Genomic DNA, 24,316 nt, shown 5'->3' with positions numbered 1-24,316 from the left:
TTGGGAAACCCGGCCATTCTCATTAGTGGGCTTGCTGCAAAGCTTTTTTGCTGCCCGTTTTTTCATAACGCCTCTTCTCCTAGAGCGTTTGAGCTATCGACGCGGTTAAAACACTAAAAAATCAGGCCCGATCCGGTGTAAGTAGCTTGTTAATGTCGGATGGCTGCCGGTTGTTGTTTTTCCGGTATTCCCGTTTTTAGACCCTTGTAGTTCCGCCATGCTCCACCAGAGGCGTTTCCCCATTGAAATGAATGGGGGACTGTTCAGGCGTTTACATCACTGCCCCCTGGTGAGCAAGCCCACTCTTGCAGCTCCTCCACAGAGATGGACATTTCTAGTTGAAGCTGATGTTGCTGGTACTGTTGGGGGGGGGGGGGGTGGTCTAACAGGTCATCAATTCCTTCACACAAACATACGGCCAGAGCCAACAGGTGGTATGCATCAACTCGTCTTAGTGAGGGGAATAACATTACACAATATGAAAAAACGGTGAAGTGTTCCTTTAATTTCAAGCTTTTACCTAGCTTATGACTTTGATCATTTTTGTCAGTCTTTCACACAAACATACGATATTTGTGGGCGTTTGATGGCGTTTCGGGGAGGTAACTGAACTGTGTGCGCCATGCTGTTGGAGGTGCAAGCAAACGCTGCAACGCCATAGACCTCTGAAGTTCGCCTACAAAAAAGCCACCATCTTTGCCCAAATAAGGAGATCCGGTATCTTGAGATTTTTTCTATGGGATAATTGAAAAACATTTTTCAATTATCGCACCTGTTAAACTCTCGCGGGGATGTTGACATTGGAAATGCTTTATATGGGCAAAGATGGCAGCTTTGGATCCTTTTTGTAGGCAAACTTCAGAGGTCTATTGGCATCACACAGGCCCCGATTGGTCCTCCATGCTCGTTCCCACTGATCTATAACTAACACTGGATAGACTATCATAATTCTTTATCTAGATCAGTGGGAATGAGGACCAAGGAAGGAAGGAAGGGAGGGTGTATAAAAAGATGAGAGACGCCCATAGTAAGGAGCTGGCTCAAGGATATTGTTTGCACCTCCAAGTGGTCTGTGACTTTTGAAGTTTGCGTTAAAAGAATTCTAGAGCGTTATGGGATTACTAGGTATACTCTTTTATCTAAAGACATGTCCTACTAGAAACTCATCCACATTTAGTTACCTGTTCAGTGACAGTAAATAGTTATGCCAGTGGGCTACATATAAATCTGATGCAAGCCAATTTAGGTATAATTCTGTAGCCTATACAACCTGTGCATGAACATGTGAGTCAAAGCCTTCGATATAACAAAGTTGCGACAGCCGTTGACTTCCATGTTAAAGCCAGATTAGAGCGGTCACGTGGTTAGTGGGTAGCCTCAGTAGTTCCCTTGGTCCCTGATTTACTACGGGATTGACAGCAGCGATCGCATTAATATTTACGGTACGGTAAATACTCGATGAAAATTACTATAAACTGCATGTCCACATACATATATTACTCAATGAAAATGCATTATTATGCACACGACCATAAATCATGTAGAAAAGTCTTATTATAACACCTGAGATATTCATTCATTCTCAATGGAATAGTTCCTTTCAACGACCCTGACATACCGGATGTGCCGCCATTGTTTGTTCACGGAAGTCAATGGAAGTGTCGCAACTTTGTTATATCGAAGGCTTTGATGTGAGTTGATTAGGCCTGGCCACTAAGGTCTGGTATGGACTGATCATGTGATCCATTGTCCATGATGAGGTGCTATGGTAGAGTGTGTGCAGGGGTGCTATGGTAGAGTGTGTGGTAGTGCAAATAAAGTGGTAGTGCAAGTGTCTTGAACAGTGCATTAACTTTACTACAGTGCAGGGATTAAACAGCGCAATAACTTTACTTTATAAATGATGTGAACTTAATTTGTAATGTGAAAATTACGGGGTTTTGTCACTCGAAAGCTGCATGGGCTACTTCTTCATTCACACGTGTTTTACAGCATACTTTTAAGTCATTTGTTAAAGAGTAAAGAGCGCTTGTTTATTTTTTGTTGTGCCGTCCATGTTTTTCACACATTCCGATGACAAAGCATCACATGAAACGCTGCAGTCAGAAAAACAACATCCTGGGGGCGGGAACATTCTCAGACCACATGAACGCACCAAAACACACTACAATCAGAAAATGCAGGGATCGCGATGTCACTGCTTAGCAGATGCAACCGAAAACACTATCTTTCGACTGCATACTAAAATGACGCAAAGCAACATTGCAACATCTCTGTTTCATTCATTAATTATTTTGCCATCACGTTACGGTAACATTGTTGCAGCGTAGGCTACGTCTGCCATGTAACCTAGATAGCCTAACACCATCAACGATTACCCAAAATGTTCAAGGCGCATTAAGAACCGTGCGTGTAGGCTACCTACCTAAAATCGAGTATTGCACACAAGCCTATTGTCTCAGTGGTTGTATCTTAGTGGAGCATTTCGAAGGCTATTTCGAAGTTTCCCTCCAAGTGCTCTGCAAACAAATCTTCTTCTTCTTGTTTTACCTTCAAGCCAACCCAGAGACGGTATCATTGTCATACTGCCACCACCTGGACGGGAGAAATATCGGCACACCTCTGACTTCCAATGATAATACATGGCCATTTTACCAGCTTGCTTTTTTTAATGCAATAGGCCTACAACTCCTAACGTCCTAGTTTGTTCAACCGTCACGTTATGTAGGCTAGTTTTTAAAATAGTAGCCTAGCCAGCTGGAAGCCTTTTGGAGCTATAAGTAATTCACGGCCTACGTGGAAAAGACCCTTGGTGCCAACTCTAGAGTTTATGGGGTGCACGTAGTATAGGTCTATCTAAAATTCTGAGATTCTAAAATTTCCCACAGGATAAATTAACTATTATATCTATCTATCTATCTATCTATCTATCTATCTATCTATCTATCTATCTATCTATCTCATATATATCATAGTGTAACATTAGCACAGAATAATAATACATACACTGTACACATGCATGTACATATACACATACACATAAGAATACAAGTAATATACCATAAGTATGTCTATTCTCTGTAAAAATAAGGATATAGTCTAAGTATCTATGTGATATAAAATAATTAAGTTATGCTAGTGTCTCTCAGCTTATGACAGTGTGAAATGTGTCTTGCTGCTAGAGGGGCTGAATATCCCTCTCCTGAGAGGATAGGCAGTTTATCATGTGAACCCATGGTTTCGAACTTTGGGTAGTATGTTTTAAAACTAGGGAAAGATGCCTCTCTTATGTTTTTATATTTGTCACAGTGAAGAAGAAAGTGCTCCTCTGTCTCAACCTTCCCTGTCTGGCAGTGACCACATATTCTTTCCTCTTTTGGCAACTGGCATCTATCTATCTATCTATAGGCTATATCTATCTATCTATCTATCTATCTATCTATCCATCTATCTATCTATATCTATAATCTATCTATCTATCTATAGGCTATCTATCTATCTATCTATCTATCTATATCTATCTATCTCCTACAATCCAAATGTGCATGACATTGGCTTCTCATGCAAACGGTTCCCGCAACTATTTGTTTATAAATATAAATATAAATATTTCTGTAAATAGGGCTCCAGCTGACATCTGTCATTTGAGCAATTTGAATGTTGTAGTAGCCTATGTGTGTCTTGTATGTTGGCTGTGTGTGTTCTATTTGTGCTGTCTGTATTAGCCTATCTTACTGTATGCTCTGTCTGACTGTACTGTGAACCTAAGCACCAACCTTTTTTTTTTTTTTTTTTTTCATCTTTACAAGACCAGATCCGTGAATGTCACGTTGAGGGTTGTTCCGACCCCATTCAGAAGGTGGCAGTAATGCACCACAGCCTAAATAAGTTTGCCAACCGTGCAAAGAGAAGAAGTAGAGGGAAAAACATCCAGTTCGAAATTTTGCAGATGTTGGTTGGTGGCCCGACTTAAATACTGCTGATGACACGTGATTGGCGTGTTTATTAGACACACGACACATGACAGCTCACTGCACGAGCTTGAGGTAGGCCTTTGTCGTTCTTTAGGCTGGAGAACTTTGAATGGGATTTCCTTTCGCAGACCTCCGTTGGGAAATATGGATTTGAGGCTACAGTTGAGCTCTGGCTGTAACGTTACCGACCCGCTGGTGAAAGAAGAAGACATCAAAGAGGAGGAATATGACCATATGATATCATGTCAAGATGAAGAAGAAAAGCCCAATGTTGCGGAGTTACACTGTAAATCTGAAACCGACACCACAGAGTTTAACGTGACAAACGGTGAAACACTACACACTGATGTGAAGAAGAAAGAAGAAGAAGAGGAGCAAGAGGTTAACTTGAAGACAGAATTGGATGGGCAAGAGTACGATTACCTGCTTGAAAGTAAGTCCTTCATGATGCCCCTTTCAGACACGAATCCCATGTATTATAAGCATTGTAGATGTACATGTAGGCTAGGCTAGGCTATGTATTCATTTGTTATCCAAAGCAGCTAACAGCAATCGAACATAAGAATAAGATAGCTCTAGGCCACTGTATCTGTTAATACTAGTAGGCTACTAATGAAGTGTCATATTGCAAACTAGTTCAGGGGGTGGGTGGCAACCATTTTCTCTCAAAGGGATTTTTTTTTAAATATTATATATACACCAGAAATGAAAATAAATCTGTCTGTGGCCGCAAAGATATCGGAACCATTTAAAATAAATCAGTTTAAGAACATTGATCTCTATCTTTATTATGAGGCAAAGGCTACTCGTCGTCATACTCTGTAATGCTGTATCGTAGCCTACACTATACAGTATATCTTCACTAACTGTAAGTGTTGGGACACCATGAGGCTTAAGTCAAGTCAAATCCATTCACATGTATTTAATATCGCACACTTTTGTATAACATGCAAACTCAAAGAGAGGAGGAGGGAGGTGGAGAAGAGCTTAAATGCTATTAAATAATTACACAGGGAGCCACTAGAGAGGAACCAATGGGCAACATGTGGCCCTCGGGCAGCAGGTCGTCCACCCCTGTACTAGTTAAAGTGTGATAGGGGGAGAAAGTGGTGGAGGAGGGAGGGAGGGAGGTGGAGAGGAGGAGGAGGAGGAAGAGAAGAGAAGAGAAGAGAGGGAGGTGGAGAGGAGGAGGTAGAGAAGAGAACAGAGGGAGGTGGGTAGGAGGAGAAAGTGGTAGAGGAGGGAAGAGAAGGAGATGGAGAGGTAGAGAGGTAGAGGAGAGAAGAGGGAGGTGGAGAAGAGAGGGAGGAGGAGGGAAGAGAGAGAGTTGGAGAGGGAGGTGAGCATTCAAAAACTGAGCACGATTTGCTCGTCAGCGCAAAATAAGGAAAAGTTGCTGGGTGTTCCCCCAGGCCCCAGTGGAACACAGACAACCAGTGGAACACAGACAGCCAGCGGAACACAGACGGCAGTGGAGACTGAAGTGAAGAAAGAAGAGGAGGAGCACGACTATCCTCTGGAAAGTGAGTGTTAACAATTAACAACCTCGCAATCCACAGTCTTATTGAGAAACGTCACGTGTTGTTAGCGGTTGCTGTGCTGTGGATGTTGCAAAAAGCTTTTCCACTATGAGCACTACACTATATGGTCTACATTGCCACAGCAGGTTCTTCAACCACACAGTGTATTTCCTGTAGAGTGTTCGTGTAACGGCATCTATTCTCATATTCTGCTTTTGTGTGTGTGTGTTCACTCGGACACTGAATATCTTGTCAATGCTAGGGCTGTGCGATGAATCGAATTAATAAATTAATCATGATAATTATGACTTCCAACGAGTATGAAAAACGACATTATTGTTCCGCTAGGCTCCAGTGGAACACAGACAACCAGCGGAACACAGACAGGAGTGGAGACTGAAGTGAAGACGGAAGAGGAGGAGCACGACTCTCCTCTGGAAAGTGAGTGTTAACAATTAACGACCTCGCAATCCACAGTCCTATTGCGGAACCAGAGAAACATCACCCGTTGTTAGCGCTTGCCGTGCTGTGGATGTTCCAAAAACGGTTTCCACTATGAGCAAGAACTATAGGGCCTTTTGGGGCAATTCAGGGCAATTCTTTATTCAACTTTGAAACACATAAATCCAGCATGACTCGCGAGACATTTCTGTGCTTCAGACGGGGTTGCGGTCTCAAATTGATTCCACGTGTATACAGACTATTCCAAAGTTTACAGACTGATTGGTGCTTCGTTTTATGTGTAGACACCTAGAGCAAGCTGCTGACGAGGTTTGCCGCTGTTTTGAGCAATGTTAGTGGTTTAAAAATGCGATTTTTAAATCTAAAAATCTAACCCACTGTTTGCGATTTTGGGCTGTAGGTCCTGCCAGTGCTAGCTCTGTACTGCGTGATGAGCGAAAATTACTTCCTCCACGGCTTAGTTGATGTATTTTCATTCAGAAAATAGCTTTATTTTCATTTTCCGCCAAACTTACGCTTTAAGAATTGCTACATGAATAGAACTTAAGTCTGTCATTCTAAAATCCATATGGTAACTTTTCTAGGTGTGTCAGAACACCCACATTTAACTCAACAGAAGATCCGTGGACAGAATGCTGAACTCAACCTACAAGTCAACCAGCAAACGGACACTCTCAGCTCGACTCGAAAGGAGACCACTGGCAAAAAAGATCACAAATGCGAAAACTGTGGAATAACCTTTACAACGTCTTCATATCTTCGACGTCACATGCTTACACATAGCAGAAAGAGTTGTCACAACTGTGAACAGTGTGGAAAATCGTATTCACGACCATCGCGCCTTAAAGCCCATATGCTAGTACACAGTGGAAAGAAGCCGCATAAATGTGTCCGATGTGGAAAAGCCTTTCCGTTAGGTTTGAGTCTGAAAAAAGAGGGCTACTCCTGGAAAGAGAGCAACAAAGGCCGAAAGTCTTCCTCATTGGAAGACTTGCCGCAGAGACTCACTGAGCGCCACTTTCTGTACAAGGCTGATGATCACCCAGATTGTGTTGTTTGCTCTGATCGGACTCGCCCTAAAGGCCGCCGTCAGACAAAATACAGATGTAGGCAGTGTGGGGTGGGTGTTTGTGTTGTGCCCTGCAATGAGAGGTACCACACCAAGAAACACTACAAGAAGTGTCACCTGGATGGATAGGGATTCATTATATCTACAGCAAAAGGCCTGCTGCAGAAATTCACATTCCCGTCATCATTCTCATCACCACTTATTAGTAATGATTGACACTGTTGATTTACTATTTCCCTAACTATTTACTATGGTACAATGTGTGTTCTTTTTGTGTGTTCATGTTCTTGTGGTGTGTATGTCTGTCACTAAAGAAACAAACCAAAAAAAAAAAAACAGAAACAACAAAAAGGAGACATGACATTTCATGAAAATTAAAAAATCCAAGATGGCAAGTATTTGCCCCCTTGCTAAAGTTGACTAAAAAGAGGAATATGAAATCATGTTTTGGAAATTGATCTTAAAGGAACACTTCACCGTTTTTTCATATTAAACTACGTTATTCCCTATAAGACGAGTTGATCCATACCTCTCACGTTTCAATGCGTGCACTCACTGGCTCTGGCACACGGCGCAACTTTGATAGCACTTAGCTAGCCCAGTTCATTCATTAGGATCCAAACAGAGATGAAGTTAGAGGCGACAAAAATATGAGTAAAAATCCAACCTTTAAGAACACCAATTTTCTTTGTGACTGAAGATTGTATTGTAAATCAATAAATGTTCTTCCTTAAGATACAGGGTCATAAGTATTTGCACCCCTAAGTTAAATTCCCATAGAGGCAGGAATATTTTTTATTGTTAAAGACCAGCTATTTCATGGATCCAGAATATGCATCCTGGTAAGTTTCCCTTGGTCTTTGAAATTAAAATAGCCCCACATCATCACATATCCTTCACCATACCAAGAGATTGGCATGGGTTTTTTTTTCAGTTAGCCTATTAGTCCTCTTGCCTGAAGCTGGCCATTCATAAAGCCCATTCAAATTTGCATTTGAAAGAGTCACTGGCCTCATTTAGTCTGACTTTTTCCCAATTTGTAGTGAAACTGCATAACAATTTTGAATGCTCTTGTTACTTTGATGTAGCCAACACTTATGTTTATAGGAGTAAAACTTAAAACGTTTTTGGACAGACATATTTATAGTGTGTTTTCACAAGGTCTGAAGACCTCTGAAAATAGGTTTTTGTCTAGTTGTGTTTACACTAAAAATGTATTTAAAAAAATATATTTCAGTTTACTCTCATATTATTATTGTTGATGTCTTCTTGAATGTTGTACCACATGTGTCTGAAAGGCCCCTGGACCTCGGAGTGTTAACTTCATTCATCAACATTAACACTTGGAGGTCCGGGCCTTTTCAGGCACTTTGAGGCAGTCAGCTATACCTTGAGATTTTCATCTAACTAAAAAACATATGCAAAAGTGGCACATATAGTTATATTCTAGAGGTCCTCCACAATAATTGTATGAGAGTAAAGTTGATGTAATGAAATTACTTTTTATTATAATTCAGTGTAAACACAACTATTTAAAAAACGATTTTCAAAGGTCAAAGGTAAACACACTATAAATATATCGAGCTAAGACTTCTGAAGTTTGAACCTTGAAAACAATGGTGTTGGCTCCATATAAGTAAAAAGAACATTTAAAAATGTTATGTAGTTTTACTACAAATTAGAAAAAAAGTCAGACTAAATGGGTCACTTAGTGAGTGGCTCTTTCAGATTTTAGATTTTCAGATTTTAGACTACATTTCTAGTGGGCTTTGCTCCATTGAAAACAATAGAGTTCTCATTTTTTTCCTTGTCGCGGCGCGCCGTGTAAATGTCTGCTGCGCGGCAGACGTTTCCAGTGGGCGTTGCTCCATTGAAAACAATGGAATTCTATTATTTTTTTCGTGGCGCGGCGCAGCGCGCCGCGTACGCTTCTGGTGGGCGTTGGCCTCAACACCCACCTGTAATAATGGCACAGAAGATCGACGGACAGGATGATGAGCCCAACCTGCAACTCAGAGGAAGGCCCGGCGCCCACCGTTCAGCGGTGTTTAGGCCCGATCACATTATAGACGGCATGCGCTGCGCCCACCGCTAGGTTGCTCTTGGTTGAGATAACGTTCTACGATTTTTGTTGCTGTTACCGCTCCTATTTCTATGATTACTGCTGGGCTCCGCGCAAAAGACCATTCACTTACAGCGCGCCGCAGTCAAAGTTCAACATATTTCAACTTTGACCGCGGTACACGCAACAGCGGCAAAGCGGCAAAATGCCACCGGCGCTGCGCTTTGCTGAGCACAGCGGCAGACCCGTTTTTGCGCTCTCAACCCATTGAAATGAATGGGTTTCATAGCGCATGCCGCCTGTAATGTGATCGGGCCTTTAGGCGGTCTGGGCTTAACGCGCAGGATTCTAGAATAGTTTTCTATCTCTGTGCGGCTGCTGCGCGGCAGACGTTTCTAGTGGGCTTTGCTCCGTTGAAAACAATGGAGTTCTCATTTTTTTCCTTGTCGCGGCACGCCGCGTAAATGTCTGGTGGGCGCTGGCCTGAAGGCTGCACCACTGCAACGTCTGCAGGAAGAGCTTCACCATCCTGACAGAACTTGAAAATCACCAGCAAATGCACACTTGTATTAAGCAAGACCAGAGACTCATAAATGTGTCCAATGTGGAAGAGCATTTGCAATGGCGGCTTATCTTCAATGCCATGTGCTCACACATACTGGAGAGGAGCTTCATAAATGCGACCAGTTATCGTTCTTTGTGTGACTACCCTCTACTGTGGGATTTTAACAAATGTATAGGCCTACTATGCAAAATAGTAAAATCCCTTACAGAAACAATTTCCTCCACATGAATTTGATCAGTGTGATTTGTTAGTATAGGGGTACGGTCACAAATATGTGATTAGAATGTTCCGTGAACTGAGAGTTCTGCATTATGATGAGACAATTACCCTCCGAGATATTCCTCACAGACTGTATACAGAACACTGAAACTATAGATTGTTTGCGCTGAATTCTAAAAGAAACTTGGAAAATAATTCACTCCTCAACAGGTTAAACATAACACCACCAACTTAAATCATTGGTCCAGCCGTACCAATCAGACATTCCTAACGCTCCTACTTCGCCTAAACGTTATAAACTGACAATAAACAGCATCAACTGTCAGGAAACAATGCATTTGCTGCAAACAAATATCTATATTTTAGTCTCTTCCCCTCATCACTGATAAGCCCTTTATCTGAAGGAAACGGTTAAAAACTATTGAATAGTTGGGTTTTTTTTTTTTACTGACACTGGGGTTTGACATCTTGAGCCACACTCCAGCCCAGATGGTGGCGGTAATGAACCAAAAAAAGAACGGATGATGACCGCTTTAGGGAACAGAAGAAGGAAAAGATAGTTGCGGTATTTTGTCGGTGTTGTTGATACAAAAATGCCTTGCTTTGTTTTGCAAGGGTGAACATTATTATACGTCTGATCAGACAAACAAAAGTAGACGTCTCAGCTCAGTGTACGGAGCAGTGAATTTAGCCTACTTGAGGTGAGGCTGATTTGTCGTGCCTAGACTAATTGTGGACGAACGTTAATCCAAAATACATTTTAGCCCAACTTATTGTAGGCTATCAGTGGGTTTCTATCACTCTATTAGTAAGACAGAGTTTGAAAAAAATGCTCTATTTCGTGCTGTTCTGATGTATAGGCTAAAGAAAACCTGGGATCTTTGAGCATGGATCTCGGACTGCAGTTGAACTCTGGTGGTGGTGGTAACGTTACCGAAACACATGAGGTGCAGAGAGTGGTAGTAAAAGAAGAATATATAAAAGAGGAGGAGTATGAACAAATGATTGCATTTCACGAAGACGAAGAAAAGCCCTTTATAGAGCATACTTGTAAAACTGAAACAGACGGCGAGTTCAACGTTACTTACAATGAAACACAACAGACAACAGCGGAGGTTGAAGTGAAGATTGAAGATGATGAGCAAGAGCGCGATTATCTTCTGGAAAGTAAGTATTTTGTCAGACGGGTCAATTCAACGGATTTTAGAGAAACTTTCTGCTTGACCGTCTCAGATTTGCCTCAAACTTTTACCACCTAAAGAGTAACTATTTAAACTAACTTAGCCAAAATAATGTTGATACTGACTGTGACACCTGACCTACAGCTTACGAATGTATGTGGAATATAGGTAGCAGTCATTATTCACAGAAAATGTGAAGTCTTTAGCTTGAACACTTTTTGAGATAATGACATCTGAACTTTGCTGCAAATTTAGAGGAGGGCGCAATGTGCCAAAAATCAGAAAGGGGGTAGCCTATGTTCAAAAATGTTTTTCCTCTGGATATATTAGGTAGGCTATACCACGCTAATCTTTTGGCTAAGTTAGTTTAAATAGTTACTCTTTAGGTGGTAAAACTTTGAAGCAAATCTGAGATGGTCAAGCAGAAGGCATTTGTTGAATTGAGGTGGAACGACCCAGATATTAATTATTAATCGATAATATACGACCCGTTGAGTGTAATAAATAAATTAATGGATGATTGTTCAATTAGTAGACCATTTCTTTTTATCCAAACGATGTCCTGAAAGAGAATACTCAAGCTGCAGTGAAGAAGACCTTCACTGCACCTTTTTTATTGCCTTGTGGGCAATGAAAAAAGGAAAAACTGGCATAGTCCATTAACAAAGGCAAGTTCGAAGTATTGTGTTTTGAGGGTCTGTTTGAAGGAACGTAGGGTGTTTGATTGTTAATTGTGAATCAGATTCAGGTTCAGATTCAGATTCAGATTAAGGTTTGCAACCTTAAAACGAAAACCACTGAACGCTTCCGCAAGGTCATTCTGTCATTACATTTTACGATTAGGCTGGAATGTATGATTTGATCTCTGGAATATATATCAGGTCATTTAATTGCTGAATGTTAAACACCTGCCTCACCTTTTAAGTCTCTATGGTAACTATTCCAGGTGTATCAGAAGACCCAACCATAACGCAGCACTATTTTAAGTCTCTAAGTATAACTTATACTTTCTCTATGGTAACTCTTCATTCTAATTCTAAGTCTCTCTGGTAACTCTGGTTCTAGGTGTATCAGAAGACCAAACCATAACGCAGCACAGGATCCATGGACAGAATGATGAACACAACCTGCAACTCAGAGGAAGGCTGCACCACTGCACAGTCTGCAGGAAGAGTTTCACGGCCCTGAGAGAACTTGAGAATCACCAGCAAACACACTCAGTCAGTGTGAAAGAACAGCAGGACACCCGCAGCAAAATAACTCATATCTGTACTCACTGTGGGAAACCGTTTGGAACATACACACAACTGAAACGTCACGGCCTGACTCATACCGGAGTGAAGCCCCATAAATGTGTCCAGTGTGGAAGAGCTTTTTCACAAATGTCAAATCTTAACACGCACATGCTAACACACACTGGCGCGAAGGCTCATAAGTGTAGCCACTGTGAAAAGTCATTCTCCAGATCGACGCATCTTAAAAACCACATGCGGACACATGCTGGGGAGACGCCGCACGAATGCCTCCAGTGTGGAAAATCGTTTCCAGAAATGTCACATCTTCAAACCCACACGCTGACTCACACCGAACAGAAGCCACACAAATGTGAGGTGTGGAAAAGCTTTTTTACAAATTTCTACTCTTAAAACTCATATGCTAATTCACAGCGAAGAGAGAGCAAGAGCGAGAGCAAGAGACTTGTCGTTCTTCTACTCTGTTGAATTTAATCCAACTCAAACGTCACATTCTAACACCCAGAGGAGCAGCAGCAGCGGATAAGCCTCATAAACGCATCCGGTGTGGGAAAAAAGCATTTTTATGTTTCTGTGTGTTTTTCTCCTCATTAAAATGTGTTTTTGTTATTTGTGTTGTTTTCTGTTTGACTGCATTTGTGATAGCATCAAAGGGGCATTCGTGTCAAGAACGATGACTAACCGTGTATTAGCCTACAGTATCACTGTAATAGTAATCGCAATTAATAGAACTACAGTATTACTGCTGTAATGCAATAGTCAAATGAGATAGAATGTCTTGGATAATAATAATAATAATAATAATCATCATCATCATCATCATCATCAAGGTCTGAGCGTTGTGTTACGCTTGCCGCTTATGTAATCCCGCTTCAGTGAAGCGCCACTACATGATGGACTACGTAGTATATTTACTTAAAAATCATCAACCCACATAAAATAGATGTAACCCAAGTTTGGTTGCTAATACCATATAGACTGGTCTGAGTAAAATTACTAAATAAATATAAATATTCTAAATAAAGCAAAGATTTCATGAATAGCAAGAACAAGAAGCTGAGTTTACACAATTATAGTTATTTCTTTTGCATTCTCTTTTTGTTTTGGTTGAAATTGATCAAGATCCTCAAAGACTTTTATTTTTGTGTGGTCATCTCCTAGGTGACGGGTTTGTTTTTTCACTTGAGACTCTACTTGAATGAGCTTCACCAGATTGATTGCTCTCTTGAGAAAAATAATACTTTTATTATATAAAAGTCATCACTACAGTTTTAAGAGGACTGAGCTAACTACAGTATTTAAAATAAAACCTGGGATTTACTTTTACTTCATTGTTCTTTTAAGTAGGCTACTGATTATTAATGTATGTTATTGGGAAAGATATAGTTTTTAATGAATATATCGAATTATATGATTATAGCCCATGACCGTTGATGGTGGACTAAGAGATATGAGACGTTAATATTAGAATGTTTAGAGGTGTGCGCAGTGTGTGTGAGTGAGAACCAGAGCCCACATTCTCTGGTGAGAACCATAAACGGCACCTCTTCTCTCACCAGTGACGTCAGCTAAACGTCAGTTTGTGTCTAATGGATGTTGAACCCAACCCTACTTATATTTATTTGGTCAGTATAGTATATGATATCGATTATTAGTATTCTCAACCAAATAATATACAGAGAGCAATAAACAGCAAAGTGCAGGTAGGTTTTGGCGTGCATCCTTTTCATAAACAAATACCTCTCTTATTCTACTCTATTACAATTATTGTATATGAAAGTGGTATCACTGATATTATCACTGATACCGATTATATCACTGATACTATCAGTTAAATGTGCAGCTTTTTACATAGGTGACACAGGTGAGGTGACACAGCTAAATCCATAAGGACGGTGTTTCCGTTGCCTGCAGTCAAACTCCAGTCCAGGAGGTGGCAGTGTACAATTATCTGGTTGGTTTGTCGTACACGAGTAGGAAACCGGAACTGGATGATATGGCCATAGACAGTAAAGGTGTATGGCTGGATGTTGTGGTTGTTCCCAAGAAGGCTATGGTTTGCGGGGATAAACCGGGATAATCCTTGTATTGTGTCCTATCAGACATAAACGATAAACTAGGCGGAACGCATATCTCAGTGTGCGGAGCATCGGACGTTCTTGAGGTAACGTTAATGCTTACTTTTCGTAGTTCGACAGTAGACACTGACGACGCTAATCCCACAAAAACTTCAACCCAACTTAACGTTACTCAATGCATCAACTGGAGTGTTGCGTTGTATTCAGTGAATTAAACCGCGTTTGAAAACCGCTCTGTTTTGTGTTGCTCTGACCTGTAGGCTAAACAAAAGGTATTTGAGAACATGGATCCCGAGCTTCCGTGTCATAGTTCTGACTGTAACGTTAACGTTACTGAAACACACAAGGTTGATCTGGGACTGCTGGTGAAAGAAGAAGATATTAAAGAGGAGGAGTATGGCCAGATGATTGCATATCAAGATGAAGAAGAAAAACCTTTTGCAGAGTTTCACTGTAAGATTGAAACGGATGGCGCAGAGTTCAACGGTACCTCCTTCAGTGAAACACATAAGACAAAAGTGGAGATTGAAGTGAAGATTGAAGATGATGAGCAGGAGCGCGATTGTTTGCTGGAAAGTAAGTTTTTCAGATATTTTAATAATGGTTATGGTTATGGCTGTTTTTTTTTTTCAGACGCCTTTGTCTCAAGCGACGTACAAATAATATAATACAATGCATTACAATACCATAATTAATTCAACAGTGAACAATTTCAAAAGGTTGGTCAGACTACAATAGGGAGAATAGCAATGTAAACAGTAAACAAGATCAATTCAAGCAATGACCTAATGCAAATACATAATGAATGTTATTTAGTTTAATAGGAGAATAGCAAATAAACAATTCAGTCAATCATATAATAACAATGGTATGATAAGGCTATTAGGGTGAACAAACATGGCTGAACGGTGCCTTGCTGGACATTAAATGAACTAATTTGCCATGTCACCATAACAAAAATAACTATGAAAGAGTTTGTTACATTCATTAGAGTGCATGAAAATGCACTCTACTGTTATCCGATTTTTTTTTATTTTTATTTTTCCTTTAACGTTTTTGTGCGTGCAATTCAGCTTCAACCGTTTAACGTAGAAACTTCATTCAAACTGCGGTGCGTAGGTCTTACTTAGGTGACTTCAGCTATGTATTTTTCAACTTTGTAACTTTTATACTTTTTGAACGATTAAATAAAAACTATTAAAATTTCCCCATAGACTTAACATTACATTATGACATCATAATAGGGCAATTAGAATCTTATGCCAGGTGGCCAGTCCAGGTGCAGCAGCTCTCTCTCTCTCAGGCTTTAAGCATACAATCTCATTAAGACTACAGATCCTGTTTCATACTTGGGTCATTCCACGCCAAATCAACCAGAGCCCACGCACTTGCGTCTCAAAAAAATCTGAAAAAAATACCATGTGTGCCTATGTTACCCAGGAGACACTCTGTAAAATGTGTTTGTGCTAAGATCAATACTTTTCAAGTAACAGCCAGTTTCACTGGGGGAGGGGGGTGTCAAATTTGTTCTACCTCTTTTTTTTGTCAAAGTTCACAAGCTCATTGCTCAAGAACTAGAATCCGTAGGAGGCTCAAATTTTGCAGGCTGGTGCATAAATAGGAATAGTATGCAGTAAAATCACCACGAGTAGTCTGGATGATCCTGCATGGTCATAGCAGTCCCTCAAAGTTGATCAAAATGTTATTGGAGTTCTTGGCTGGGCTCTGTTTAGGCTTACAGAAGACATATTTTTACTCAACATAGGCTCTTGATTTTTTTTCTCTATTGAGATCAGTTGAAACACTCTCCGAAAAAGCAATGAAGAGAAAAGAAAATCCATCAGGGACTGAACAGCAGACCTCACAAGTTTGAAAAATAATATTTGATCTCATATTCAGAGCACCCTAACACCTTGTGGGAATATACAAAGATTTTTTTTATATTTTTTTCGTTAATCTGCATTACCTCTTCTTTTAAAAAAACACCAATTTGACTTGTCTTATGCAAATCTTTCTTTTTCATTTTCCACCCTAAACATGGACAAAATGCACCATTGAGATCAATATGTTTTGTCCCCACCCGCCAATTTCAGTGATTCAGTGATTTTAGAGGCACCTAGTGGTTACTCTATACAAAACAAATCTCTCAATAGATCTCTATGGTGCATTTTGTCCTTGTTCAGGGTGGGAAATGAAAAAGAAAGATTTGCATAAGACAAGTCAAATTGGTGTTTTTAAAAAGAAGAGGTAATGCAGATTATAGAAAAAAATATAAAAAAAATCTTAGTATATTCCCACAAGGTGTTAGGGTGCTCTGAATATGAGATCCAAATTTATTTTTCAAACTTGTGAGGTCTGCTGTTCAGTCCCTGATGGATTTTCTTTTCTCTTCATTGCTTTTTCGGAGAGTGTTTCTACTTATCTCAATAAGAAAAAAACCCCAAGAGTCTATGTTGAGTAAAAATGTGTCTTCTGAAGGCCTAAACAGAACACAGCCAAAAACTCCAATAAAATGTTGATCAACTTTGAGGGACTGCTATGACCATGCAGGATCATCCGGACTACTCGTAATGATTTTACTGCATACTATTCCTATTTATGCACCAGCCTGCAAAATTTGAGCCTCCTACGGATTCTAGTTCTTGAGCAATGAGCTTGTGAACTTTGACAAAAAAAAGAGGCAGAACAAATTTTACACCCCCCTCCCCCTGTAAAACTGGCTGTTACTTGAAAAGTATTGATCTTAGCACAAAAACATTTTACAGAGTGTCTCCTGGGTAACATAGGCACACATGGTATTTTTTTCAGATTTTTTTGAGACGCAAGTGCGTGGGCTCTGGTTGATTTGGCGTGGAATGACCCACTTCCTCTGTCCACAACTGTTTCAAAATAAAAGTCCTCACTGCAATAATACACTATTAAATCATTTAACCATTGAAAATACTCAACTATTTAACTGTTCAACCACTCCAACTGTCAGTTATCATCAACTATGCCTCCAGTCAACTACATGAAACCTCCAGGTACCTAGCAACCAACATAGCAACCATTAAAATTAAGCTTCTATGACAGTTTCCATAGCAACCAACATGATTATACTACAGTAACTTCTTTATTTCTGATAGTGGCCATCATGGATACCCTAGCAACAAATGTTTCAAAATAAAAGTCCTCACTAGCAAGTTAGCTAGTTAGCATGGTTAGCATAGTTAGCATTTTTAGCATAACTGCTAGAAATCATCAGCTAAGTTAGCTAATCAACCTGGTTAGCATTGTTAGCATTGTTAGCATAGTTAGCATTTTTAGCATAACTGCTAGAAATCATCAACTGAATTGGCTAATCAACCTCGTAACCATAGTTAGCATGGTTAGGATTGTTAGCATAGTTAGCATTTTTGCATAACTGCTAAAAATCATTAGCCAGGTTAGCTAATCTGGTAATCAGGTAAGCTAATTCAATTTTAAACAGTCTATCTTCGCACTATCAACTTTCAAAAACTATGAAACCACCATGTCTACCCTAGCAACACCTTAGTAACCATATCTACATGATTTATCTGTACATTTTTGCATTTTCATGCACTCGTAATTTCCTTGGAATTACATTCTCTAGTTACAATTGTAATCTTTTACTTGGCCATTGTACATGCACTTTATAAATGCTATTGCAATTTTGCTATGTCCCTGTGCAATTTTGCTATGTGCTGTGTTCAAAATGAGTAAAATATAGTAAAATCCTAAAAAAAGATATATTGTTTTGCTTAGCAAGAAACTTTTGCCCGTTTAAATTAACACGCCACCAACTGTCTCTCCTCAGGTTAGATAGGCCTGAATGAGCAAACGCATTTTTGTCTCTAGCCCCTTTCACATTCAGAAACGATACATTAGCGTTTAAGAAATAGCGGGTTCAGGGGATTTCGCAATGTGAAAGGTAGACGTGTTCTGGTCCCGGGGTTGTCTGAAGCCGGTTTCAGAGGCGAGTTATGGGAGGCGTTGCCTAGCAGCACGTCACACGCAATTTGGGAGTGAACAATGACGTTAAGCATGCCTTGGACCCATGCTTGGACCTCGGAGATAAACTGATAAACACAACTGTCATGCTAGTTCTACGTGGTTTAGCTTCCAAATGATGGCTGGCCACTTGTTATGTTATTTGAATGCCAAATGAGGTCCTTTTGTCTGTCGAAGTCATATTTCAGTGTGCTGAGTCCTGAACAACTTCTGCTCTGACAGTTAGCTCGTTGGCTAGTTAGCTATCATTAGGCAAACTTTCTAAAAAGACGTGCTGCTGGCAGCAGACGGTTTTGGTAACCTAGCAACAATAAACACTTGGCTATGGCTATGGCTATGGATATTTAGCAGACGCCTTTGTCCAAAGCGACATACAAATAAATAACAATACAAATTAAATTAACAGTGAACAATTACAAACTAGGGAGAATAGTAATATTATCAGTAGAACAATAATTTTAAGCACTAACCTAATGAGAAATAAAACAGTGAAATGAGAATAGCAATCAAATAAGTCACTCAGTTAATTATATATGATAATAATAACTAAAGCATGGTATGGCTAAATTTAAGGACAATAGCAAAATAAATTTCAAATTCTATCAATAGACAAATTATAACAAAACAATACTATTATACAAACCATAACACATCACAAACTCAAAGGACTAAGTGCATATTAAATAAATATGCTTTAAGACCCCTCTTAAAAGATCCAAAGCTGTTGCTGGAACGGAGAGCACTGGGCAACACATTCCACCAACATGAAACACTTGACCGAAGTGCTGAGAAAAGGAGGTTCAGGGCACTCTCAGCATGAAAAACGTGATTGTTGGACACACATAGCAGCTAAAGTTATCCTAGTTTCTTGTGTGTTTCCTGTATTTTAACCTCCTGCCTGGCCAAATACGTCATCAGTTACACACCCCTAATAGCGGGGTTGACCTCTGTTCCTTTCATATTCAACACGGCTCGGCTCTGATACTACCCCCCGAGACGGGTTGGATTGCCGAGGCGGGTTGACTCCCCACCCCGTGTCGTCAATGTGAAAGGAACAGCCTTAACGTTAAATTCGGCTGATTTAGCGTTAAATTCGGTGAATGTGAAAGGGACATCTGTGCAAGCATTGTCTTAGTCCGGCAGTGCCTGTTGCTTTTAGCATGGAAATGCAAAACACAGCGACAAAAATCTTCACACATTTGTATTTATTTTTAGCCGATTTACAATGCATAGTTACATCCCCAGTGCCCAACCCTAGTCACAACTGAAGCCTTGAAACATTCTGTGGAATATTTCAGGTCATTGAATTGCTGGACTTCTGCCTCTCATTCTAACTCTCTATGGTAACTCTTCCAGAACATCTGCATCATTCTAACTCTCTATGGTAACTCTTCCAGGTGCATCAGACCAACAAACCAGCCTGCAACTCAGAGGAAGGCTGCACCATTGCACAGTCTGCAGGAAGCGTTTCAGGACCCTGAGAAAGCTCAAGAAACACCAGAAAACACACTCAAATGAGCAGCAGCACACTGGTGGCAAAAAGACTCATAGCTGTGTTCACTGTGGGAGAGCGTTTAGATATCCTTCATTTCTGAAACTGCACGTTCTAACGCACACTAGAGAGAAGCCTCATAAATGCGTCCAGTGTGGAAAAGCCTTCACGCAAATTGCAAATCTTAGACGCCACATGTTTACTCACTCTGGAGAGAAGCCTCACGAATGTGTCCGGTGTGGAAAAGCATTTCCAACATCCACACGTCTTAAAACCCACATGCTTACACATACTAGGGAAAAGCCTCATGCGTGTGCCCAGTGTGGAAAATCTTTTTCACAAATTTCACATCTTCAAAACCACACGCTAATTCACAGCGGAGAGAAAATACATAAATGTGTTGTGTGTGCAAAAGCTTATTCACACATTGCTACTCTTAGACGCCACTCGATAATTCACACTGGAGAGAAGCGCAATGTATGTGTCCAGTGTGGAAGAAGTTTTACACAAATTTCGCATCTTAAAACCCACATGATAATTCACACTGGTGAAAAGCCTCACAAATGTCTCCAGTGTGGAAGAGCTTTTCGACAAATGTCGGCTCTTGAAAGCCATGTTCTAATTCACACCAGAGTAGAGAAGTCACACACATGTGGCCATTGTGAAAAAACCTTTGCAACAGCCTCACAACTTAAAGAACACGTGCGCACACATAATGGAGACAAGCCTCATAAATGCGGTCAGTGTGGAAGGACCTTCTCGCGAATTGCGTGGTTTAAAAACCACGTGCAAAAACACAGCGAAGAGACGCCCTTCAAGTGTGATTTTTGCGAGAAAGCTTTTGCAACATTTGGACCGCTAAAACACCATCAGCTGGAACACACTGGAGAGAGACCTCATAAATGTGACTATTGTGAAAAAGCTTTTAAGACATCTTCGCAACTTAAACAGCATTTGTTTACACATACGGGAGAGAAGCCTTATACATGTGTCCAGTGTGGAAAGGGTTTTACGCTGACGACAAATCTTAAAAAACACACGCTGACACACAAAAGAATACAGACGTTGCAAATGTACAAACTCCTTCTAAATGCTCTGGTGAAAGTATAATCGTGCATTCCAAATGTACACTCTCGTTCAAGATACTCTGGTAAAAGTGTATTCTGACGTTTTCATTCATTTGCCTCGGGTGTGCTGTGGAGTGGGTAAGACCGCTTTGGATGTGGCTGTTGAATTGCGTTAGCTCAGCACCAGTTTAGCAAAGGCGAATGCCACAAGTTAAAGACGGGATAAAATACGCTGAAAACTGTCTCCACCGACCTAATATCACCCTGACTAAGTTGGAAATGAGGTCCTATGTGCAAATTTCCAAGCTATTCCTGTAATGCGGAGGCACTCTCTCCTCTTGTATAGTAGTGTTAATATACACTATAATGGCAAAAGTATTCGCCCACCTGTCTTGACTCACATGTGAACTTCGGTCACATCCCATCCTTAATCCATAGGGTTTATGATGACGTCTGACCACCCTTTGCAGCTATAACAGCTTCAGCTCTACTGGGAAGACTTTCCACAAGGTTTATTTATGGCATTTTTGATCATTCCTTCAGAAGACATCCACTCTAATTCATCTCAAAGGGCAAAAAGACTCATAGCTGTGTTCACTGTGGGAGAGCGTTTAGATATCCTTCATTTCTGAAACTGCACATTCTAACGCACACTAGAGAGACGCCTCATAAATGCGTCCAGTGTGGAAAAGCCTTCACGCAAATTGCAAATCTTAGACGCCACATGTTTACCCACTCTGGAGAGAAGCCTCACGAATGTGTCCGGTGTGGAAAAGCATTTCCAACATCCACACGTCTTAAAACCCACGTGCTTACACATACTAGGGAAAAGCCTCATGCGTGTGCCCAGTGTGGAAAATCTTTTTCACAAATTTCACATCTTCAAAACCACACGCTAATTCACAGCGGAGAGAAAATACACCTTTCAGAAGACATCCACTCTAATTCATCTCAAAGGTGTTCTATTGGGTTGATGTCAAGACTCTATGCAGGCCAGTTGAGGTCATCCACATCAAACTCTGTCATCCATGCCTTTATGGACCTTGCTTTGTGCACTGGTGCACAGTCATGTTGGAACAGGAAGGGGCCGTCCCCGAGCTGGGCTTGGTCCCTTAGTTCCAGTGAAAGGAACTCGGAATGCTTCAGCATTAACCAAGAGATTTTGGACAATTCCATGCCCCCAATTTTGTGGGAAGTTTGGGGATGGCCACATCCTGTTCCATCATGACTGTTCACCAGTGCTCAAAGCGAGGTCCATACATATATGGATAGCAGAGTTTGGTGTGGATGAACTTGACTGGCCTGCACTAGCCTCAACCCAATAGAACACCTTTGGGATGAATTAGAGTGGATCCTGAGAGCCAGTCGCCTCGTCCAACATCAGTGTGTGACTTCACTTCACAAATGCATTTCTGAAAGAATGGTCAAAAAATCCCACAAACACACTCTTAAACCTTGTGGAAAGCCTTCCCAGAAAAGTTGAAGCTGTTATAGCTGCAAAGAGTGGACAGATGTCGTAATGAACCCTATGGATTAAGGATGGGATGTGACCGAAGTTCATATGTGAGTCAAGACAGGTGGGCGAATACTTTTAGCAATATAGTGTATAATATGATATATAGTGGTAGCTCCTAGTTATGGTCTCCTCTGCGCTGCACTGTACATTATTATGTTGCTTTAGTCGTAGCTCTATAGCTTAAATGTTGAGATGATTTCATGTTTAGAGTTTGGAATGTTATTTCAGGTTGATTGAATGAATGTGGCTGCCATATCTGTCAAATGAACATTAAAGATTAAAGACAAAAAATACTTTTTTGTTTCGATCTTGTCATGAGGAAAAGCAAACGATTTGTTTAACCCTCTACTAGGTCCAGACTTCCAACATGCAGATTCACTGTTAGAATTTTATCTATTTTGATTGTTCTGTGCTATATGCACACATGAATCAAAGAGGCCAAAAGAACATGTTAATTCTGTTTTGATTGTCTTGTATCCACCTCTTTCCTTAACCCGGAAATATGTATCGTTGCGATGGTTACGATACTGTTTTCAACTTCCGTTCATTCTGTTAACATGTGCGTTCTCCATAGCAAACTAGGTTATGCCTCAACTTAGATTTCGTTCGAAATGTTGACAATTCTGCCCTCAGCATGTATATACTGCATCACATATAACCGATATAAAATAGAAAAGTTGACTTTTATATGCGTTATGATATGTTAAGCACCGTAAACCGTCACGTTAAAACAGATACAATGCAGCTTCGCCGGAAATAGAAAACCGTCTCGGTGTCATGGCGACCCCCATTGTTGGCTGCGGAATATCGTGGATAACACGATGAGAGTTTTGATTGTCATGGAAGAACATGAGAATTCTGTTTTGATTGTTTTGTAATGGAAGAACATGAGAATTCTGTTTTGATTGTTTTGTAATGGAAGAACATGAGAATTCTGTTTGTTTTGTAATGAAAGAACATGATAAGAATTATGTGTTGATTGTGTTGTAAGTGAAGAATATTGTGATACTTCTGTTTTGATTATTTTGTAATGGTAAAATGTAATACAATATTCCAAATATGAATTTGTGCAAGGTGCTTACTGTAGATCTACTGTAGGTCTTAAAATATTCATGAACTCATAATGAATTCATCATTTTTGTGTGTGTTTTTTTTTTTTTTAAACATACTGTAACCTTTCCACAAATGGCACAGACATAGCAGCGGTGTTGGTAAGCTAGCATGCCTGAAAATGAGTAGGTTCAATTTCTGCCTTCCATTAGACATTGGGTGCCTCTCAGGTAAAGTTTATACGTCCTCCCTCGCTCCTCGGGCCTCGATCCTCACTGATCTACATAAAGAAAGATAGACGAAGGGATAGACTATCGTTGTTGCCGCCCCATCATTCTTTATGTAGATCAGTGAGGACGTATAACCTTTACATGAGAGGCACCTATTGTGCCCTTCAGCTAGGCACCGAAACCCGGGTTGCTCAGGGGACTTACTATCCCCTTGTTAGGTGATTGCTACATTTGGATCACTTTGGATAAAATCATCTTCTGCCAAATGAAAAAAATGAATTGTAAGTTATGTTGATTCTTCAGTATAAATGTAGACTACAGGAAGACTGAATTTATGCTTGAAATTAAATGTTGATCAATCCTACTAGTGCTTAAAATAAGCTAAGACTTATACTAATTAAAGGTTTGTTTTGTATATCCAGTAATTAAAGTTGCTTTATCAGACAAAATGAATAATGGGGCTTTCACTGCATGGTATCAACTTTTTGGTGCCGGAGTTTCGTTTTAACAAAGTACTCTCAGAGAGGCCAGAGCATCGCCTTCTCCATGACAACAAACTCCAGCAAC

At 40.3% G+C, this 24,316-nt stretch overlaps 2 protein-coding genes and 1 pseudogene across 5 annotated transcripts; 2 read left to right on the top strand and 1 right to left on the bottom strand.

Annotated features, from left to right (window-relative positions):
* Window positions 1-24,316, bottom strand: part of LOC134076331 (zinc finger protein 850-like) — a 769,162-nt pseudogene that overhangs the window by 464,882 nt on the left and 279,964 nt on the right.
* Window positions 3,926-12,996, top strand: LOC134095242 (zinc finger protein 92-like). 4 transcript variants are annotated; one of them, XM_062548722.1, is made up of 4 exons: window positions 3,926-4,407; window positions 5,387-5,497; window positions 5,843-5,935; window positions 6,541-8,027. In XM_062548722.1, the coding sequence occupies exons 1-4, from the start codon at window positions 4,119-4,121 to the stop codon at window positions 7,152-7,154; spliced, it is 1,107 nt and encodes a 368-aa protein (XP_062404706.1). In that variant the 5' UTR covers window positions 3,926-4,118; the 3' UTR covers window positions 7,155-8,027. The 4 variants fall into 4 exon arrangements, with proteins under 4 accessions (XP_062404706.1, XP_062404862.1, XP_062404779.1 ...); XM_062548878.1 differs by lacking the exon at window positions 5,387-5,497; XM_062548795.1 differs by lacking the exon at window positions 5,843-5,935.
* LOC134093248 (gastrula zinc finger protein XlCGF26.1-like) lies at window positions 14,316-23,632 on the top strand. The gene is made up of 2 exons (XM_062546449.1): window positions 14,316-14,959; window positions 19,792-23,632. The coding sequence occupies exons 1-2, from the start codon at window positions 14,668-14,670 to the stop codon at window positions 20,994-20,996; spliced, it is 1,497 nt and encodes a 498-aa protein (XP_062402433.1). The 5' UTR covers window positions 14,316-14,667; the 3' UTR covers window positions 20,997-23,632.

The sequence above is a fragment of the Sardina pilchardus genome, chromosome 1, assembly GCF_963854185.1.
Source record: "Sardina pilchardus chromosome 1, fSarPil1.1, whole genome shotgun sequence".
Lineage (NCBI taxonomy): Eukaryota > Metazoa > Chordata > Actinopteri > Clupeiformes > Clupeidae > Sardina > Sardina pilchardus.
The sequence above is the reverse complement of the archived record's forward strand: the minus strand, read 5'-3'. Positions and strand labels throughout refer to the sequence as shown.